The sequence below is a fragment of the Saccopteryx bilineata genome, chromosome 2 (assembly GCF_036850765.1).
Source record: "Saccopteryx bilineata isolate mSacBil1 chromosome 2, mSacBil1_pri_phased_curated, whole genome shotgun sequence".
Lineage (NCBI taxonomy): Eukaryota > Metazoa > Chordata > Mammalia > Chiroptera > Emballonuridae > Saccopteryx > Saccopteryx bilineata.
This window is the reverse complement of record NC_089491.1, coordinates 288,144,146-288,162,187: the sequence shown is the minus strand read 5'-3', so window position 1 is coordinate 288,162,187 and position 18,042 is coordinate 288,144,146. Positions and strand designations below refer to the sequence as shown.

Genomic DNA, 18,042 nt, shown 5'->3' with positions numbered 1-18,042 from the left:
ATAGATAAGAAATTTAACATTTAACCCACATTTTATTGAGCGTTTTATCCGTGGCAAGGACTATACTAGGTCTGAGGACACAGAGATGACACACAGTTCCTACCTTACCAGGGTGTACATTTTAGCGGTAAGTGAAGGAACCCTAACTCAGACCTTCTTAAGTAATGTTGGCTCATAACCGAAAAGCAGAGATGGTGCTGGCCTCAGGGCATGCTGGGGCTGCAGACTCAGATAGCTTCAGGTCCCCCCCTTCCCCAAGCCCCTCCCACCCACTATACTTTTCCTTTCGCTTCTGCGTGGATCTCGTTCTCAGAGTCCTCCAAGTGGCACTGGACCCAGGTGTAAGCATCTTTGAAGTCCTGTCTGTCTCCCAGATGTTAGGTATAGCAGTGTAATAAGGGAATCTCATTGGATTGGCTTGGGTTATGTGCCATGTACCCACTTTAGTGGGATGTTAATTTGTAAAATTAATCATCAAAAAAAGTTGTAAAATAATTTTTAAAATTTACAATTTAATTGATACTACTGGCTTCATTTTTGTTTAGGAATGAATAGTAAATTATGACTTTGCTTCAGTAAAAGCCGCAGAACCCACGGCCAGTTTTACTCAGCAAGGCTTACTAATGAGCGAACCCTTTTTCAGGAGTTTCATTTGCTTCATCTGTGTGAAATGGGATGGAATATATCTGTCCCCTTATTTAGTACAAGGTACAACCAAAAAATAAAGGCATCTGCAGACATCCGTCTGCTTTGTTCAGCCTCTGAATAGGGACTTGGTAGGCGAGGACAGCTGAGTGACCAGTAAGCATCGGAGGCCATGCTCAGTATCACTCATCAGAGAAGTACAAGATAAAACAAGGAGATCCCTCTATATACCTAGCCCAGAATGGTTAAAATTAAAATAATAAAAAAGTGATAAAATAAAATTGGCAAGCATGCAGAGTAACCAGAACTTTTATACAATGCTAGTGGGCATGTGTAGATCGGCACAACCATTTGAGGAGACAGTTTGGCAGGAAAAAGTTGAATATCTATGCCCCCGTGGCCACCAGTCCTGCTCCTTGGTATGTACCCAGCAGATTGCATGCAGTTGTGAAGCAAAAGAGAGCGGGATGTCCCTTGCAATGTATCCATAACAGTCAAAAACTGGAAGCAGATGGAGGAGAATGGGTGGATTTTGGTGTATTCTCACATTTGAACAATGCGCAGGAAGGAGGAAAAACTAGCCACATGCAGCAGCGTGGACGAGTCTACAGACATAATGCTGAGCAGAAGAAGCCAGACAACCAGAGCACGTGCTCTGGGATCGCCTTTATTCTCTGAGCTCTCGTCTCCCGTCCTTGCTCGGCTGTGTGCCTTTTCTGGAAGGAGCTCCGTTGTTGTGTCACAAAGCTGTTTTTATGTTTCCTTGTCCTCCTCACAGAGGTGGCTGAGGAGCTGGGGAGAGCCGCTGCCTCTTCCTCTGTCGTGCCCTACCTACCCCGATTACCTGTCCTTCCTTCCAAGACGCGGACGCTGAAGAAACAGGTGGAGAACAAGGAGAACATCGAGGGGGCTCCGGATGCCACTGACAGCCCTGCCTCCAGCTCCGCGCCAGGTGTGTCCCCAGTGGGCAGGGCCGGCTGCCTGCTTAGAGAACCGTGGGTCATGCTGCCTGTTTCCACGTCCCTGCGCGTCATCCGTGTCACCTCTCATGCTAGACGTCAGCTCTGTATCACCAGAGCTAGTCCTGATGTGTCCCCTGACATGCAGCTCTGCCTCCCGCTCCCATTTCCATAACCCCGGTTTCCAGATACTCACCGTCTTTGCAGTTCTGGCAAACACTCTGCGGTGAGCCTGGTAATGAGGCTCAGCTATACCATAGTTTTTAGAGAAAAGATGTAGTCCAAAGTAAAATCCAGCAGGGTACTTCTTTCCATTTATAGCCCATATCACACTTGGAACACTGGTCAGTGTGAAATGATTGTGTGTTCATTGGTTTTCTCTGAGCCCTGCTACTGCCCGACATTTAATAGATGCTGACAAAACTCATACAACTCACCTTAGTAACTTGTGTGCAATGGAGTGTCTTCTTTCACATTACTGATTGGCTGTTTCTCATCAGGGTTCATTAGAAGCACACAGGCCCCCAGTGGGTCCCCAGCACTGCCTCGAAAACAAAGAGACAAGTCACCCAGCAGCCTCTTGGAAGATGCCAAAGAGACATGCTTCACCAGGGATAGGAAGGGAGGCTTCTTCAGCTCCTTCATGAAAAAGAGAAATGCTCCCACACCCCCCAAACGGAGCAGCTCCTTCCGAGAAATGGAGAATCAGCCCCACAAGAAATACGAACTCACGGGTAACTTCTCATCTGTTGCTTCTCTACAGCATGCTGATGGGTTCTCTTTCACTCCTGCCCAGCAAGAGGCGAATCCAGTACCCCCCAAGTGCTTTGGGGGGAGCTTGGCACAGAGGAACCTGTGTAATGACGATGGTGGCGGGGGCAGCTGCACTGCGGGGGGTGGGTGGTCTGGCATCACCGGCTTCTTTACGCCACGCTTAATCAAAAAGACACTGGGCTTACGAGCGGGCAAACCCACAGCCAGTGATGACACTGCCAAGCCTTTTCCGAGGTCAAACTCTACATCTTCCATGTCCTCAGGGCTTCCCGAGCAGGATAGGATGGCAATGACCCTTCCCAGGAACTGCCAGAGGTCCAAAGTCCAGCTGGAGAGGACAGTGTCCACCTCTTCTCAGCCAGAGGAGAATGTGGACAGGGCCAATGACACACTTCCCAAAAAGTCAGAGGAAGGTGCTGCTCCAACCAGGGAGAGACCAAAAGCCAAACTCCTGCCCAGAGGAGCCACGGCTCTTCCTCTGCGGACCCCCTCTGGGGACCCAACAGTTACAGAGAAGGACTCTCCGGGTTTGGGGGTGGCTGGAGCAGCAGCTGCTCCAAAGAGCAAGGAGAGGAATGGCGGGGCGCGGCTGGGCATGGCTGGAGTCCCAGAGGACGGTGAGCAGGCGGGCTGGTCGTCTCCGGCCAAGGCTGCAGCCGTCCTGCCGACCGCTCACAACCACAAAGTGCCCGTCCTCATCTCCCCTACGCTGAAGCACAGCCCTGCTGATGTGCAGCTCATTGGCACTGATTCTCAGGGGAATAAATTCAAGCTCCTGTCTGAGCATCAGGTCGCGTCCTCTGGAGACAAAGACCGACCCCGCCGGGTCAAACCAAAGTGCGCCCCGCCCCCGCCACCAGTGATGAGACTACTGCAGCATCCGTCCATGTGCCCAGAGCCCCCGGAGGAGCCTCCGGCGGCCGGTCCACCTGCGCCGGAGTCGCAGGAAGGAGGGAAGAAGGCGGCCCCCGGTGCAGGGCTGGCCAGCGGGAAAGCGGGGCGGCCGGCGGTGCCGCCACCTCAAGTGCCTCTGCCCCTGGCCTCCGTTTCTCCGGCCAAGATGGCCAACGGCACAGCAGGCCCCAAAGTGGCTCTGAGGAAAAGCAGGCAGGCCGCTGAGAAGATCTCCGCAGACAAGATCAGCAAAGAGGCCTTGCTGGAATGCGCCGACCTGCTGTCCAGTGCCATCTCGGAGCCCGTGCCCAACAGCCAGCTGGTGGACACGGGCCACCAGCTGCTCGACTACTGCTCAGGCTACGTGGACTGCATCCCGCAGACCCGCAACAAATTCGCCTTCCGAGAGGCGGTGAGCAAACTGGAGCTCAGCCTGCAGGAGCTGCAGGTGTCCTCAGCTGCCGCCGCTGCGCCTGGGGCCAACCCCGTCCTCAGTAATTTACTGTCGTGTGTCCAGGAGATCAGCGACGTGGTGCAGAGGTAGCCGCCGGTCGCCCAGTGGGCGGGTGCGCAGGCTTCTGAGGAGAGAGGGGTGGGCTTGATTTCCTGTGTTCTTGTTTTCAAACAATGAATGACTCATACTTGAGTGTGTTTCTGTGAAGTACCTCAGCTCTCTGAGATCTCACGTTTACAGGTTCATCTCAAAAATAACAAAAAGCAAAGCTCATAGGAGAGGGGGATTGGGTGGGGGCTGGGCGGACGTGGACAGGCTTGGAAGCTGCACTGGAGCATCAGGGAGTGTGTCTCTGTCGCGCTGTGAAGACCCAATCCAGCATTCTTACCTGGAACCATGCGAGGCAGTTGGGGCTGCCGCTGGCAGCAAGACAGCCCAGTGAACTGGCTGCGGCCCCGTCCACCGCACAGAAGTGGACCGACCTAGGGCTCTAGTAGGTACTAATGTGATTACCTTCCACCTCACCTAGCGGGTTGAAGAAGAAAGGAAAGCTGGGAAGGTACCAAGGCTGTTGGAAGCAGCTATTAGCCTTGCTTTTACAAGGTCACTGCTGCAGTAAGAGCTGCAAGTCAAATTGCCGGAATTATAGACCTAGGAAATGTGGCCCTGTCTGTCTGCCCCTGTCCTGTTTTCCAGTGGTGTGTGAATTGGTGCAGGAAGTAAATAATGTTAGGAAGTACAGTTGGGGAGACTGAAACCTCCTTCTCAAACCTCATACTGTTGAGCAGAAGTCATTCCTCCCAGTCTAGAATGTTACCTCCTAATGGACCAGGATTGGCTTTCTGCCTGTTGGTGCCTGTCAGCCGCAGGCATAGGGGTCTCTTTAGTGGTTCTTCTCTGCCCTCTCCTGGGCAGGCTGTCTTCCTTTACTCCTGGCAACATTCAGGCATAAACCAACATTGATTCTGGAATTAGTGGGCATGGACCTATTCTCCCAGGGGAATCCTTTTCTGATATAGTGCTCCTGCATTACTGACATAGTAGCCAAGGACTGACAGCTGTCTGTTTCTTTACCCACTATAATACTTCAAAAAGGGACTCTTGAAACCCAGCAGCCAGGCCCAGAGGTCTGTGACTGAGGAGAAGCTGGTTTGGTCCTAATGGCTGTTTCTCTCTACCTTTCCCTTCCCTCATCACCTTAGACCTAATCTAGGGAGAGAGTAGAGAGAAGTGCTTCCTCCATCTATCTATCCCTCCCTCCCTGTCTCTCTGTCTCTGGATTTCAAATGAATCACCCCCAGTTATTCTCACATGCTTTTCTCCTTTTACGGTGTGCTTGTTTGTAAAGATCACGTTGGGAATATTCTTTGATATTTATTATATCCTATTTTAAGAATGTATAACTGAAGGAGCATGTTATTTCCAGGGGACACCAATTAGATCCTGGAAACCTAAAGGCTTAACCCTTAAATATATTTTGCTTTTGAAAATTAGGCCTTTTCCTTCCCTACTCATGTATGATTATGGAAACTAATTAGGATCACAAGGAGCTGAATCTGATTGGTTAGATATTATTAATATTTGCAATATCAGGTCTAATCCCAGTTACCACTTCATTCTGTTTTTAAAGCTTATGACCCCCCTCCCCCAAGGAGAACCCAATACAAAAAATAAATATGTTTTCTTTTCCTTCCAAAGGAATATTAGGAAGGTAGGAACTCAGCATTGAGGAGCAGTGAATTTTCTTCCTGCGCCTGCCATCCACCTGCTGTCAAGCCCCAGCCCCGTCTCTAAATCTGTTAAATGAAGGTAATGATGCGTGTTCTCATGGGTGTTTTACAAATAAGGGCAAATAGCTCTCAGGAGCTCCCTTTGAGAGCTGTTTGCCCTAGAAAGCTCTTTAGTGTAGTGTTGTTATGTTGAGTGGCTTTTCATTCTCTTCTTAGCTCAGTAGCGAATCATGAAATGTAGAACTTTTGAGATTATATTAATTGGGCTAGAACACTAAGAGGGGAAAACTAGAATTTGGACAGAGTTTGGCATCTTTGACCAAGGAGGAGTTTTAGTTTTCGCCAGAAAGCAAGGAAACCTTGATTCTACCGTGGCTGCTCCGCAGGCGGCCAGGCCAGGAGAAGGGTCTGAAGCGGGGAGACAGTCCCGGCGCTCCTAGCTGGGATTGGTGGTCTCTGGTAACTGAAGGTGCAGCACAGGCAGCTAGTGATGTGGTTGGTCTCCTTGTGGTCGGAAGAGAAGCCTGCGTTCCCTTCCACGTGGATTTCTGCACCTTCCCACTCCCACTCCTGTCTCCTCCTCAGCCACTCCCCTTCACCGTACACTTCCATAAACTTGAACTCGTTTTAGCAGTTAGCCTTTTAAGGGTGGGGCAGGGAAAGCTAAAACTTTAGAAAATTTTATGCTGCTCTTTAAGTTTATCCCTGTCATTGTGGGATGCAAGTTGAGGGATTATAATTGTTTTTCAGGGGATTTTTTTTTTTTCTAAGCAATGGCTCTTTCCGTGAGAGCTCGGAAAATAAGCCTTGGAGGAACACTACTGAGTGTGTTTGAGCTCCCTGATTTCTCACCGGAGAGTCGTCTTGGGGTGGGGGCTGTGTCTTACTCAGGGCGGCACCTGGCTGCCTGCGGTCGGTGCTCAGGAAGTGTATGAATTGAGTTTTCTCACCACTGTCAGCAGGAGCGTGGGCTTTTGCCACGCGCCATCCACACGACGCTTGAACTGTGGAACCTCGGGAGGTGAGGGCCCAGGGTTGGGATGAAAGAGGCACTGTCAACTGAGGAAAGCGTCATTTAGGTTTTTCCTTTTTCTACTTGAAAAGCACCAGATTTTAAAAATAACCTTATGTAAATTTAGAAGTTTTAATTTAAAGTAGAGAAGTGTCATCTGGAAACTAAAAATGTAGTTTAATTCTATCTGGTTTAAAAGCAGAGCAAAGCAGAGAGCAGGAGCTGAGAGACTTCTACAAATTGTTGCAAATTTCTAAAGTGGCTGAGTTATATATATATATATATATATACATATTCATATGTACCTTTGGGCTACCACAGCTTGAAACCTTTCATGTACAGATAATATGATTTCAGTTTAGATTTCCTACCTTAAAATGCAATATTTTGTGTAGAATACATCTCCATTGTACTTTACATGAAGTATTTTCTTAAAAAGCTTTGTGTAAAATTAAAATGTGTATATTTTCTTACAGACTTTCATCGTGATTTTCAGTGACATAGCCTTAAAAAAATTGGCCCTAAGAAATTCTTGCAGTGTTTTTCCAGATGCCCTCTATCTGTGGAGGCTTTTATAGTGGAGCCCCTTGCCCAGCTGCACTTTGGGGTTTAAATTAGAATTTTCTTACAATTCAATTGAACATTGACTAATAGAATAGCACCCCGTTAATAAAGCATGCTAACTCTGCTAAGTGTGCACAGCCCATATTTATGTAACTGAAGTCATGGAGCTTTTGAGTTGAGGATGCAGTGTAGATTGTGATGAAGAGTTCCGACCCTACAGCCAGTCTAGAAGGAGAGTCATTTAATCTTCCTGAGCCTTAGTTTCCTCACTGGAAAACAGGGATAACAATAGTAACTACCTCAGGGTTGTCTTAAGGATTAAATGATAGTGTATGTGCCTGGCACATAATGACCCCTCCATAAATGTTAACTACTATTATTATTAACAAACTAAGTCCAGTGAATCATCCAGGGATGTGTAACAAAATCCCTAGCACTTGAAAGAAGAAACACCTGACGCATTGACCAGAAGTCCCAGTGGGGGGAGGTCTCAGCCAGTGCATCTCCCAGGAGTCCCTCCCGCTGTTCCCGAAACCCGGTACTGTCTGAACACTCTCAACCCCCACCCCCGACAGCCTAAGAAATTGGAAGAGGGCAAGCTACTTGCTCATTATCTCAGAGTGGTTAATGAGTGGCAGAGTCAAGGCTAGGGTTGGGATCTCCTGACTCTGGTTGTGGGGTCTCCGCCATTCCCGCTGCCTTGTGAGACACCTCAGAGGTGGCTCAGATGGACAATCAGTCTGCACGGTGCCGCACACTAAAGCACACACTCCAGGCACCTGTGCCGAAGGGGCTTGAACGTTGAGTAGTGGCCACATGAGCGAAGCGGGCACCCAGCAGTTCTCAGTGATGTAAATAAAGCATTGTGCAGAGTCATTTTCGGGACAGAGCTTGGCAGCACAGCGCTCTGCACTTTGTAATAAGTACCAACTTAACATTTAAAAAAATCTAGTCCTACATTCCTTTTTCTTAAAAAAAAAAAAACAAAAACAAAAAAAAACTTTATTTTGTGCCATTTTAATGACTGAAATAATGTATGTGAAAGCACTTTGAGGAAAAAAGTATCAAATGTAATATAACTCTAAGGTTGTATCATTAATGTCTTTAGAAGATGAAACAGTTGGTTAGATGCTGATTGACATAGAGGCTTTTACCTGTGGGGGACCTGAAATGCAGACATACATAGGGAGAAGTCATCTATACTTTATGACATTTATAACTATGAAACTGCTAACCGAATATGTGCAGGTATAGTACGTGTTTTATGAAAATTGTAGCTCAGTGCTGAATAACTTCAGAAAACTAGGGACCAACTTTCTGGTTTAATTATAATCATTAAAAAGTAGCAGTGGGTGCCCACTCCAAAACAGGGGAGCTCTGCCAGGGCCCTGGACTCGAGGCCTTCCTGGCTTTGAGCGTTTGTCCACCACACATTCAGTCATCTCGCATCCTGAATACGGTGGGAGCAGACGCATGACCTGTTGGTGTTGACAGTGTCTTTTTTAACCTATGTCCTGTGTGGGTCTTTTTTTATTTTTTTATTTTTTTTTTATTTTGTGGGGCAGAAGGTGTCGGGGTGAGAGGAGGAGATTGGATGGCTGTAGAACCAGTGTGTTTTGGAAATTACTTTTAGGATTTCCTATCAATTAAAATTAACTTGACGTTCATCGTCCATGTTTGTTTTTTCTCCAAGAAGAGTAGCTGAACATAACTCACCTGTTAGATTAGAGGATGCCCAGGAGTGAATGGCACTGCTGGCCACAGGGAGTCCCCGCTGCTCTGCATCCTGACCCTCTGGTCCCCTTCTGTTCTGCTACTGAACCCACAGTTACTCTCAGGCCCTGCTCCTGCAGTTCTCCACACTGGGCTGACGGGTTGTCTGCAGTTTTGTTCTTGATGACTTGGATTTCATTGTCTTGCTTGCATTAATTTGGGGCCCATCTCTCTGCCCTAAGCATTTACAACCAGTCCTCTTTATGTAGGTGGGTCTCTGGACATGTTTCTTATGTATTTATTAATAGACTCCAGCTTTTTATCTGTTTTAGCTTCTGTCAAACCAGTCACTCAATTCTTTTGTACATATCTGATTCAGTTTGACACTTGTGGAAACAGGAGAGGAATAGAGAAGGCAGCCCCAAGGACCCCTGGCAACCCAGGGAAATTGCTGCTAGCCATACTGGTCTGAGAGAAGGCCTTGGGCTGGTTTTAAAACATGCCCTACTGTTAGCAGAATATTTGTATCTATGGCATAGAGTTTCGGTTTTCCAAATCCCAGACTTAAAAAAACCTAATGTAAAGCTTGCTCTTTGGGGCAGGCCTACAGTGCCTGGAGTAATAGTTCCCCTCACCTGCCTTGTTACTGAGGGAATGTGACTGCCCACCTGCCCCCTGGTAGCACTGGGCAGGTGCTGGGGGCTGCACGTGAGCTGCACCTGCTCCAGCATCCACCTCGGTGCCGGCCTCGGCCATAGCCTGGCTGTGGTGGAGTTCACTGCAGTGTCCAGGTGATGGGGTTCTGCTGCTCTTCCTGCCACCCACCTGAGGTATGTGTTCTCTCTTGAGATGACATGTACAAGATGATGTGACTCCGTGTCCCAGACCTGAAGGACAGGAAATTGGGGAAGGTTTCACCCCGCGATAACCGGGTGAAAAGGTCCCGTGCTTCTCCCCAGGAGAGGAGGAGAGGGCAGGTCGTCTTGCGTCAAGGCCGACTTGGGAGTGGGGTCACTCCTAGAGGATTGTGCCTTCAGAGCTGGATTCCGTGTGTTGTGTAGAGAAGACTTGCCAGTGAGTTGATGGTAATTGAACTAGAACTGGTAGAGCTGGACTTGGCGGGCAGCAGTGCCTCAGAGCCCCGGCCAGTGCAAGTCCCTGCTTGGAAGTCCTCCCCACACGGGGCGCTGATCTGGCCGACCGTGCACTTTTCTCCATCCTGCTGGGGGGTAGGGGGCTACTCTGACCGGACCCTTGCCGCCCTCCATGTGCACTCACTTCTTTGCTTCTGTGTACAATTTTGAATTTGAAATTGTTTACCTCCCTTAGAAAAAGCATATCCTTTTCCTCATTGCTGAGTGACCTGAACATAGTAGCCCGGCCCTATTAACCTCCACCTGCAGTCACAGGTGGTGTGTGAGCAGATCTTCAACCCTGCAGACCCCAAGGGATGGGGTTGTCTCCATTAAGTCGGAAGGTTGGCCCGCAAGGTTTCAGACCACACGCTGTTCACACCCTCTGTGCCTGTTCTTTGTTCATCATTGTGCTGGAAGCAGGTTTCAGGGTCCTACAGGCCACTCTAAACTTCTGAGCTGTTGCACACACAGGGCTTGAAGTCTTGGAGCATTCTAGTTTTTTCTTTTGGGCGTGGTGGAAATGAACTGTCAAATGCTAGCAGGCTTCAAGGAAGGAAATAGTGTGTGTGGTTGGAGCTTGCTTAGATTTGCTTCTGAGCCATGAGATAGTTTTAAATCATATTTAAGCACCATAAACTTTAGTTGGAGAATGGGACTTCTGGTTCATAAAATATTCACATTTAAGGATAGTTAATTTTCAGCAATTATAACAATAATAACAGGTATGCCAAATAAATAAATGTATTCTTGATTCAGAAGATACTGCAGGAGGCAGCACTGCTTTCGGGTCCTCAGTATTGAATCCCAAATGGTGTTCTGTACAGCTCAGAAGCACCTTAGCGTGTGTGTGAGTGCAGGAAGGCCAGGCCTCGGCGATGGTTCTGGTGGGTGAGGGCCAGCTGAGCTCACCTTCCTCCATTTTGACAAGCTATTTTTCACCGTGGCCACGGTCTTTGGAACTCCAGTATGAGAGAAATTTACTGAGATCTTGAGAAATCATCTTGATTAGGCTGATTGTCCATCAAGAGAATTAGTATTCAGGAGCTAGAAAGGACAAGTGGTACTCATTTTAGTTACTTTGGGTGTATGTTTGAAAACCCTCACATCTTGGGTCTGCATAGAGGGGCCGTGTTGTGCCCACATTACATACATACACTGTCGTGGTGCTAAGAAGGGAGGGGCGAGTGCACGGTGTCGGCAGATGGTTCTCTGTGGTGAACAAGCCTGAGCCGCTCATCCACACTCGGGACCATGTCTCCTGGGCAGACCCCACCCTTTCCTTCTCTGCAGTCTGATTCCTAATGACTGACCATCCGTGGAGGAACCCCAGTTTTGTGTTTGCTTGGCAAAAATAAGTTTGAATATTTTGTGGTGGTTGACAGAATTTTGTCCTAAAATACATGCTTCAGATTCTTTAAAACTTGTAACGTTTATACCAAAGGTCACGCTCTGCAGGTGTGTGTGTGGTGGGAGCAGAAAGTGAGGTCTGTCTGGGGGCCTGGCATCGTGTGCGTTGCTAAGGGGGCACAGTGAGACAACACGGGAACTGAAAACGCGTCGGTAAAGGGTCACACTGCAGTGTCGTTGGGTGTTTCTTAATTGTTATTGTAATATATTTTCAGGTGTTTTGTTTTCTAATTTAATTCTCTGACCCTGTTGTCTGACTGTGAACTGCTAACAGTGTTAAACTTGATATAAATAAATGGGGCCCTTGAAAGGGGAATGCTGTCTGCCTGTTGTCTCACAAGGCTTGCCAACTGTTTTATTTTAAATAAAGGTTGCAATATTTTATTGGCAAAGTAGGCTTTTTGATTGGAGTGTTTCTGCCATGATTTTTACCCGACGGGGACTCTAAGCAGGATCTGTCCCTTCCTCTGCGTGAACTAGTTATAAGGTAAAGCGGGTGGAGTAGCCACCTCTACATTCTTTAGAATGTCCCCTGGGGGTGAATATGCATCCTCTGATGGATTACATTTTTGGAAATGGCCAAAGGCATCTCCAGAAGCCCAGCTGGTACCTAAGGTGGGTAGTTGTGTGTGTCTGTTCATCTGTCCGTCCACCATGAGGTGACTATTACAATGTGACTCGATTCTTTCAGGGTCCATTCTGAGAACAACTGCAAATAAGTCCTAAAAACTCAACATGATAAAGGCCATCTATGACAAACCCACAGCCAACATAATACTCAATGGGCAAAAATTAAAAGCTATCCCCTTAAGATCAGGAACAAGGCAGGGTTGCCCCCTTTCACCACTCTTATTCAACATAGTTCTGGAAGTCCTCGCCACAGCAATCAGACAAGAAAAAGAAATAAAAGGCATCCAAATTGGAAAAGAAGAAGTAAAACTATCATTATTTGCAGATGACATGATATTGTATATAGAAAACCCTAAAGTTTCAGTCAAAAAACTACTAGACCTGATAAAAGAATTTGGCAAGGTGGCAGGATATAAAATCAATACTCAGAAATCAGAGGCATTTTTATACACTAATAATGAACTGTCAGAAAGAGAAATCAGGGAATCAATCCCCTTTACCATTGCAACCAAAAAAATAAAGTACCTAGGAATAAATCTAACCAAGGAGATTAAAGACTTGTACTCAGAAAATTATAAAACATTGATAAAAGAAATCAGGGAAGATACGAATAAGTGGAGGCATATACCGTGCTCATGGTTAGGAAGAATAAACATCATTAAAATGTCTATATTACCCAAAGCAATTTATAAATTCAATGCAATACCAATGAAAATACCAATGACTTACTTCAAAGACATAGAACACATATTCCAAAAATTTATATGGAACCAAAAAAGAACACGAATAGTCTCAGCAATCCTGAAAAGGAAGAAAAAAGCGGGAGGTATCACACTTCCAGATATCAAGTTATAAGGCCATTGTACTCAAAACAGCATGGTACTGGCATAAGAACAGGCACATAGATCAATGGAACAGAACAGAGAACTCAGAAATAAACCCACAGCTCTTTGGACAACTGATATTTGACAAAGGAGGTAAGACAATACAATGGAGTAAAGACAGCCTCTTCAACAAATGGTGTTGGGAAAACTGGACAGCTACCTGCAAAAAAATGAAACTAGACCACCAACTTACACCACTCACAAAAATAAACTCAAAATGGATAAAAGACTTGAATGTAAGCCATGAAACCGTAAGCATTTTAGAAGAAAACATAGGCAGTAAGCTCTCTGACATCTCTCGCAGCAATATATTTGCTGATTTGTCTCCACAGGCAAGTGAAATAAAAGACAGGATAAACAAATGGGACTTTATCAAACTAAAAAGCTTCTGCACAGCTAAAGACAATAAGAACAGAATAAAAAGACAAACTACACAATGGGAGAATATATTTGACATAGCGTCTGATAAGGGGTTAATAACCAAAATTTATAAAGAACTTGTAAAACTTAATACCAGGAAGACAAACAATCCAATCCAAAAATGGGCAAAAGAAATGAATAGACATTTCTCCAAAGAGGACACACAGATGGCCAATAGGCATATGAAAAAATGTTCAACATCATTAATGATTAGAGAAATGCAAATTAAAACCACAATGAGATATCACCTCACACCAGTCAGAATGGCGCTCATCAATAAAACAACAGAGAATAATTGCTGGCGAGGATGTGGAGAAAAGGGAACCCTCCTGCACTGCTGGTGGGAATGCAGACTGGTGCAGCCACTGTGGAAAACAGTATGGAGATACCTCAAGAAATTAAAAATCGAACTGCCTTTTGACCCAGCTATACCACTGTTAGGAATATACCCCAAGAACACCATAGCACTGTTTGAAAAGAAGAAATGCACCCCCATGTTTATGGCAGCATTGTTCACAATAGCAAAGATTTGGAAACAGCCCAAGTGTCCATCAGAGGATGAGTGGATTAAAAAGCTTTAGTATATATATACTATGGAATACTACTCAGCCATAAGAAATGATGACATAGGATCTTTTACAACAACATGGATGGGCCTTGATAACATTATACTGAGTGAAAGAAGTAAATCAGAAAAAACTAAGAACTATATGTTTCCACACATAGGTGGGACATAAAGATGAGACTCAGAGACATGAACAACAGTGTTGGGGTTACAGGATGGGGGGAGGAGAGGGAGGGGGTTGGGGGAGGGGAGGGGCACAAAGATCATGGCTTTTCAGCATTGGCCATATTCCCCCCTTAATCTATAGACAGACAGCAAATATTTACGTATGGTGTTCCCACTATAAAGACTGCTGTCTTAGGGACAAATGCTGACAAACTATTTCAGCAGTTCCTCCTTCTTCAAAGACTTATATGTAAACATAAGAGCTCCATGTTTCATAGGACATACTCAAGCTCACTCCATGCTTCCTGGTGCTTTAGCACAAGGGAATGCCCCCCCCCTTTTTTTTGTATTTTTTTTCTTTTATTTATTTATTTTTTGTATATTTCTGAGGATGGGGATGGGGAGGCAAGCAGACAGACTCCTGCATGCGCCTGACTGGGATCCACCTGGCATGCCTACCGGGGGGGAATGCTCTGCCCATCTGGGATGTTGCTCTGTTACAACCGGAGTCATTCTAGCAACTGGGGCGGAGGCCATGGGGCCATCCTTAGTGCCCAGGGTGGATTTGCTCCGGTGGAGCCTTGGCTGTGGGCGGGAGGAGAGGGACCGGGAGAGGGGAGAGGGGGAGGGGTGGAGAGGTAGATGGGCGCTTCTCCTGTGTGCTCTGGCCGGGAATCGAACCCGGGAATCCTGCACACCAGGCCAATGACTCCGACGGGTCTACCATATCATGCTTTTTACTTAAAAAAAAAAAAATTTACATTTCTTTTGAAAGCTGATGAACAGGAGACACCAAATCTACCTTCTTTATTAGATCTAGCTAATAACACTGTTCTGTCTTTTTTCCAAATAGCTCCAGATATATGGAAAAGATTTATATAGGCGGATGGGGATCCTCAAACCCCTCAGCGAGATCTTCTGAGAATGGCTTTTAAGATACCTAGAGGCAGAAAAAGCCCAATAGAGATCAGGGGGAACTACCAGCTTTTAGGATACACCCTTAAAGGCTCCAGCACCCCAAAGGGGTCTCATAGGATGCCATCTGGGTCCTGCTTCAATAGTGGAAAGGAAGGTCATTGAGCTAAAGCCTGCCAGGCTTACACACCTCTGCTGTGAGGAAACAGGGACACTGGAAGGTGGGCTTCCCCCTCGCTCCTCTAAGGGAGGGTTCAGTCTCTTCCAGGCCTGCTCCAGCCACCTATGACCTAACCTTGCCCAGAATGCTGGGGTTTGCCACTGAAGGCTGAAGGTGCCCAGGGCCGTCGACCCCATCTACGACACTGTCGACGAGCCTAGGGTATTTCTTCCAAGAAGCAGGTAAACTGATCTCATTTGCACAAGGGCCACTTAACTATGTTTTGCCTGAATAGTCAGGTTCTTTATTCTTCCCTCAAAGATCTCTGTTGTGGGTGTTGATAGTCCTATTTTCTGCTGCTTTGCTTAATATATAGTGTTTCCTTTATTCCTCCTACCTCAATGCCCCACTCATATTTCAGGCTGGGACCTACTCTTAATTTAGAGCTCTCTTTCCTCCTTTTGCCAACTTGTATTATGAATTTACCTTTGCCACCCAGCTTAGTGTATCCCAAGGTTCTCTTTACCAGGCCACAGTCACAGAGCTCCAGGGAAAAGCAACCTGGTCTCAACTCTCCAGGCAGAGGAGAACAGAAGCTCCATATCCACGCATGCTGCAAATGGCTTTTTCCAGTCTACCTGAATCATTACCAGCTAGAAGCAGCGGTCATTGGGACTTGCACATGAGCTGCAAAGTATAGAATGGTGACAACAATTCCAGTGCCATACGGACTTTTCCTGTGGGGAACTTTCCTGGACTCCTGCTCCCTGTGACAGCTCCTAACAGACTGAACTGTGGTTGGGTTGCATTTTTCAGGGATTTGGCATGGTGAGGGGGCCAACTTGGACTTGGGGAACATGTTAAGGACACTACTCATTTATGGATTCTTGCTATATTGGCCAAGAGTTTGCTTAAAGGCTTTTAATCACTGTAAAAAAAAATAGAGGACTAGATGAAGAAGATGGGGCACATATACACCATGGTATATTCAGATAGGAGAAATGGTGACATTGGATCACTTATAGCGGAATGGTGGAGTCTTGGTAGCATTGTGCGGAGTGAAATAAGCGAATCAGAAAAAAACAGGAACTGCAGGATTCCATACATTAGTGGGACATAAAAGCGAGACTGAGAGGCATGAACAGGAGTGTGGTGGCTATGGGGGGTGGGGGGAGGGAAGGAGGGAGAGGGGGAGGGGAGGGGGAGGGGTACAGAGAGAACTGGATAGAGGGTGGCAGAGGACGATCTCTCTTTGGGTGATGGGTATGCAACATAACTAAATGACAAGATAACCTGGAAATGTTTTCTTTGAATGTATGTACCCTGATTTATTGATGTCACCCCATTAAAATAAAAATTTATTTATATATATAAAAAAAAAATAATAAGTCCTAAAAATATTTTGCACCAAAGTGGCAAGTAAGTGTAGAACCTGACAAGAACATTCTATTCTTATTTGGGTCATTTTTTAAAAAACAAAAATGAGTCATTGCTTTTACAAGTAAATATGAGGACACACGGGACCGGCACCTCAGGAGGTTCTGTGAGCCCCTCCCCGCTCCTCCGCCTGCCTCTGGGTCAGCGTGGGAGTCATTTCAGCCTTTAGAGAAGAGCCCCCCTCCTCACCCCCTTGCCTCGTGGACTGCTGTGATGTTTTCACTGCCGGAGGCTATGGTATTTGTGGAGTAAATCTGGAAATTGTCTTGGAAAGAAGTCACTAAGGGCCGGGTACTGGATCAGACTGCCGGGGTTGAACCCCACTCCTGACTTGAGCTTTGTGACTTTGCCTGAGATCGGTCGTCTCTGAGCCCCTGTCTTCTCAGTGATCAAATGGGGATGAACTTGGTACCCAAGTCAGTGTTCAAGGCTCGCGAGACCAGGGCTCTGAGGTACTCGGCACAGGGCACAGCACGTGGTCAGCTCTGGGGTGCTGCTTGCCAGCCAAGGTCCTGAGAACGGGCAGAGGGCAGGCCCCGCCAGGGCATAGCGTGTGGTGTCCGGCTGACAGCAGTGTCACCAGGCTTTCCTGATTCTGTTCCCTGAGCACTTGATGAAGATGAACTCAGTCCTCACAGCGGCCTATGAGGGAAGTACAGCTATGAGGTAAGTCCCGCTTTTTACAAAAGCAGAAACCAAGGTTATAGTGAGCTTGTTTGTCCTCGCAGCGGTAAGTGGCTGCAACCTGGCACTTGAGCCAGGCGGTCGGGCCCCAGAAGAGTGTTGGGAACCACTGCATTCTGTGTGTCTTGGTCCCCAGGGTATAAGGATTAGACCTGTATTTATGACATCGGACATGGCTGGCTCGCCTGCTCTAGAGCATGCCTTTAGAACGCATGTGAGCAAGCTCGCAGCTGGGTGCAGCGGCGGGGTCGGCTGAGGCAGGGTGGGGGTGGGGCCGGGGCCCAGCCCACTGCGCTGTGCAGTTGAGCCAAGTTGACATTCCTCCCCGAGGGGTGTGAAACTAAGTTCCTTCCATTCGGCTATTTACTGGGGAGCTGCTGTGGCTCAGGCTGGTACTCCCTAATCACAAGGCAGCTGAGTGTGTGCTCGAGTGTCACATGAGGGGGCAGTGCCACTTCAGCAGGGCCGATGGTAGGAAGGCCGGGAGGGCTTTAAGTCCGAGAACGACCTGTGTATAACTGAGAAGTGTGAAGGGAAGAGACCTCAGAAATGACTTTTCCTTTCCAAAGCTGCTTGCACGGTACTGCCGTCTCCTACAGAAGAGCAATGTGCTGAGGAGGGAGCCTTCTCCGCGAGGAGTGATGCACTATCAGCTCGGTGAGCGCCAGCATCCGCTGCGTGTCCCCCACCGCCCTGGTCCCCGTCCCCATCAGAGTGACGTGGCATTCTGAATTCTGCTGAGTGATTGGGAGTACTAGGTCTCATTACAGAAAAATACAAAACTTTAATATTTACACATGACACGATGAGGGCAAGGCCCCCTGACTTGACATTTTTAAATCTGCAGAGCAGAACAAATCTTAGCCTATACTGAAGTGATTTAAAAAAAAAAAC

At 47.0% G+C, this 18,042-nt stretch overlaps 1 protein-coding gene across 4 annotated transcripts in view; it reads left to right on the top strand.

The window, feature by feature from the left end:
* ABL2 (ABL proto-oncogene 2, non-receptor tyrosine kinase) overlaps positions 1–4,809 on the top strand; it is a 75,025-nt gene extending 70,216 nt beyond the window's left edge. For 2 of the 4 annotated variants that reach the window (XM_066261251.1, XM_066261252.1), the window contains exons 10-12: positions 1,424–1,597; positions 2,105–2,338; positions 2,642–4,809. In XM_066261251.1, coding sequence (XP_066117348.1) covers positions 1,424–1,597; positions 2,105–2,338; positions 2,642–3,816 — 1,583 coding nt within the window. In that variant the 3' untranslated portion in view covers positions 3,817–4,809. Of the gene's footprint in view, positions 1–1,423; positions 1,598–2,104 lie in introns of all 4 variants that reach the window. The other 2 variants (XM_066261249.1, XM_066261250.1) reach the window with 1 other exon arrangement.
* The last annotated feature ends 13,233 nt before the right edge of the window (positions 4,810–18,042 follow it).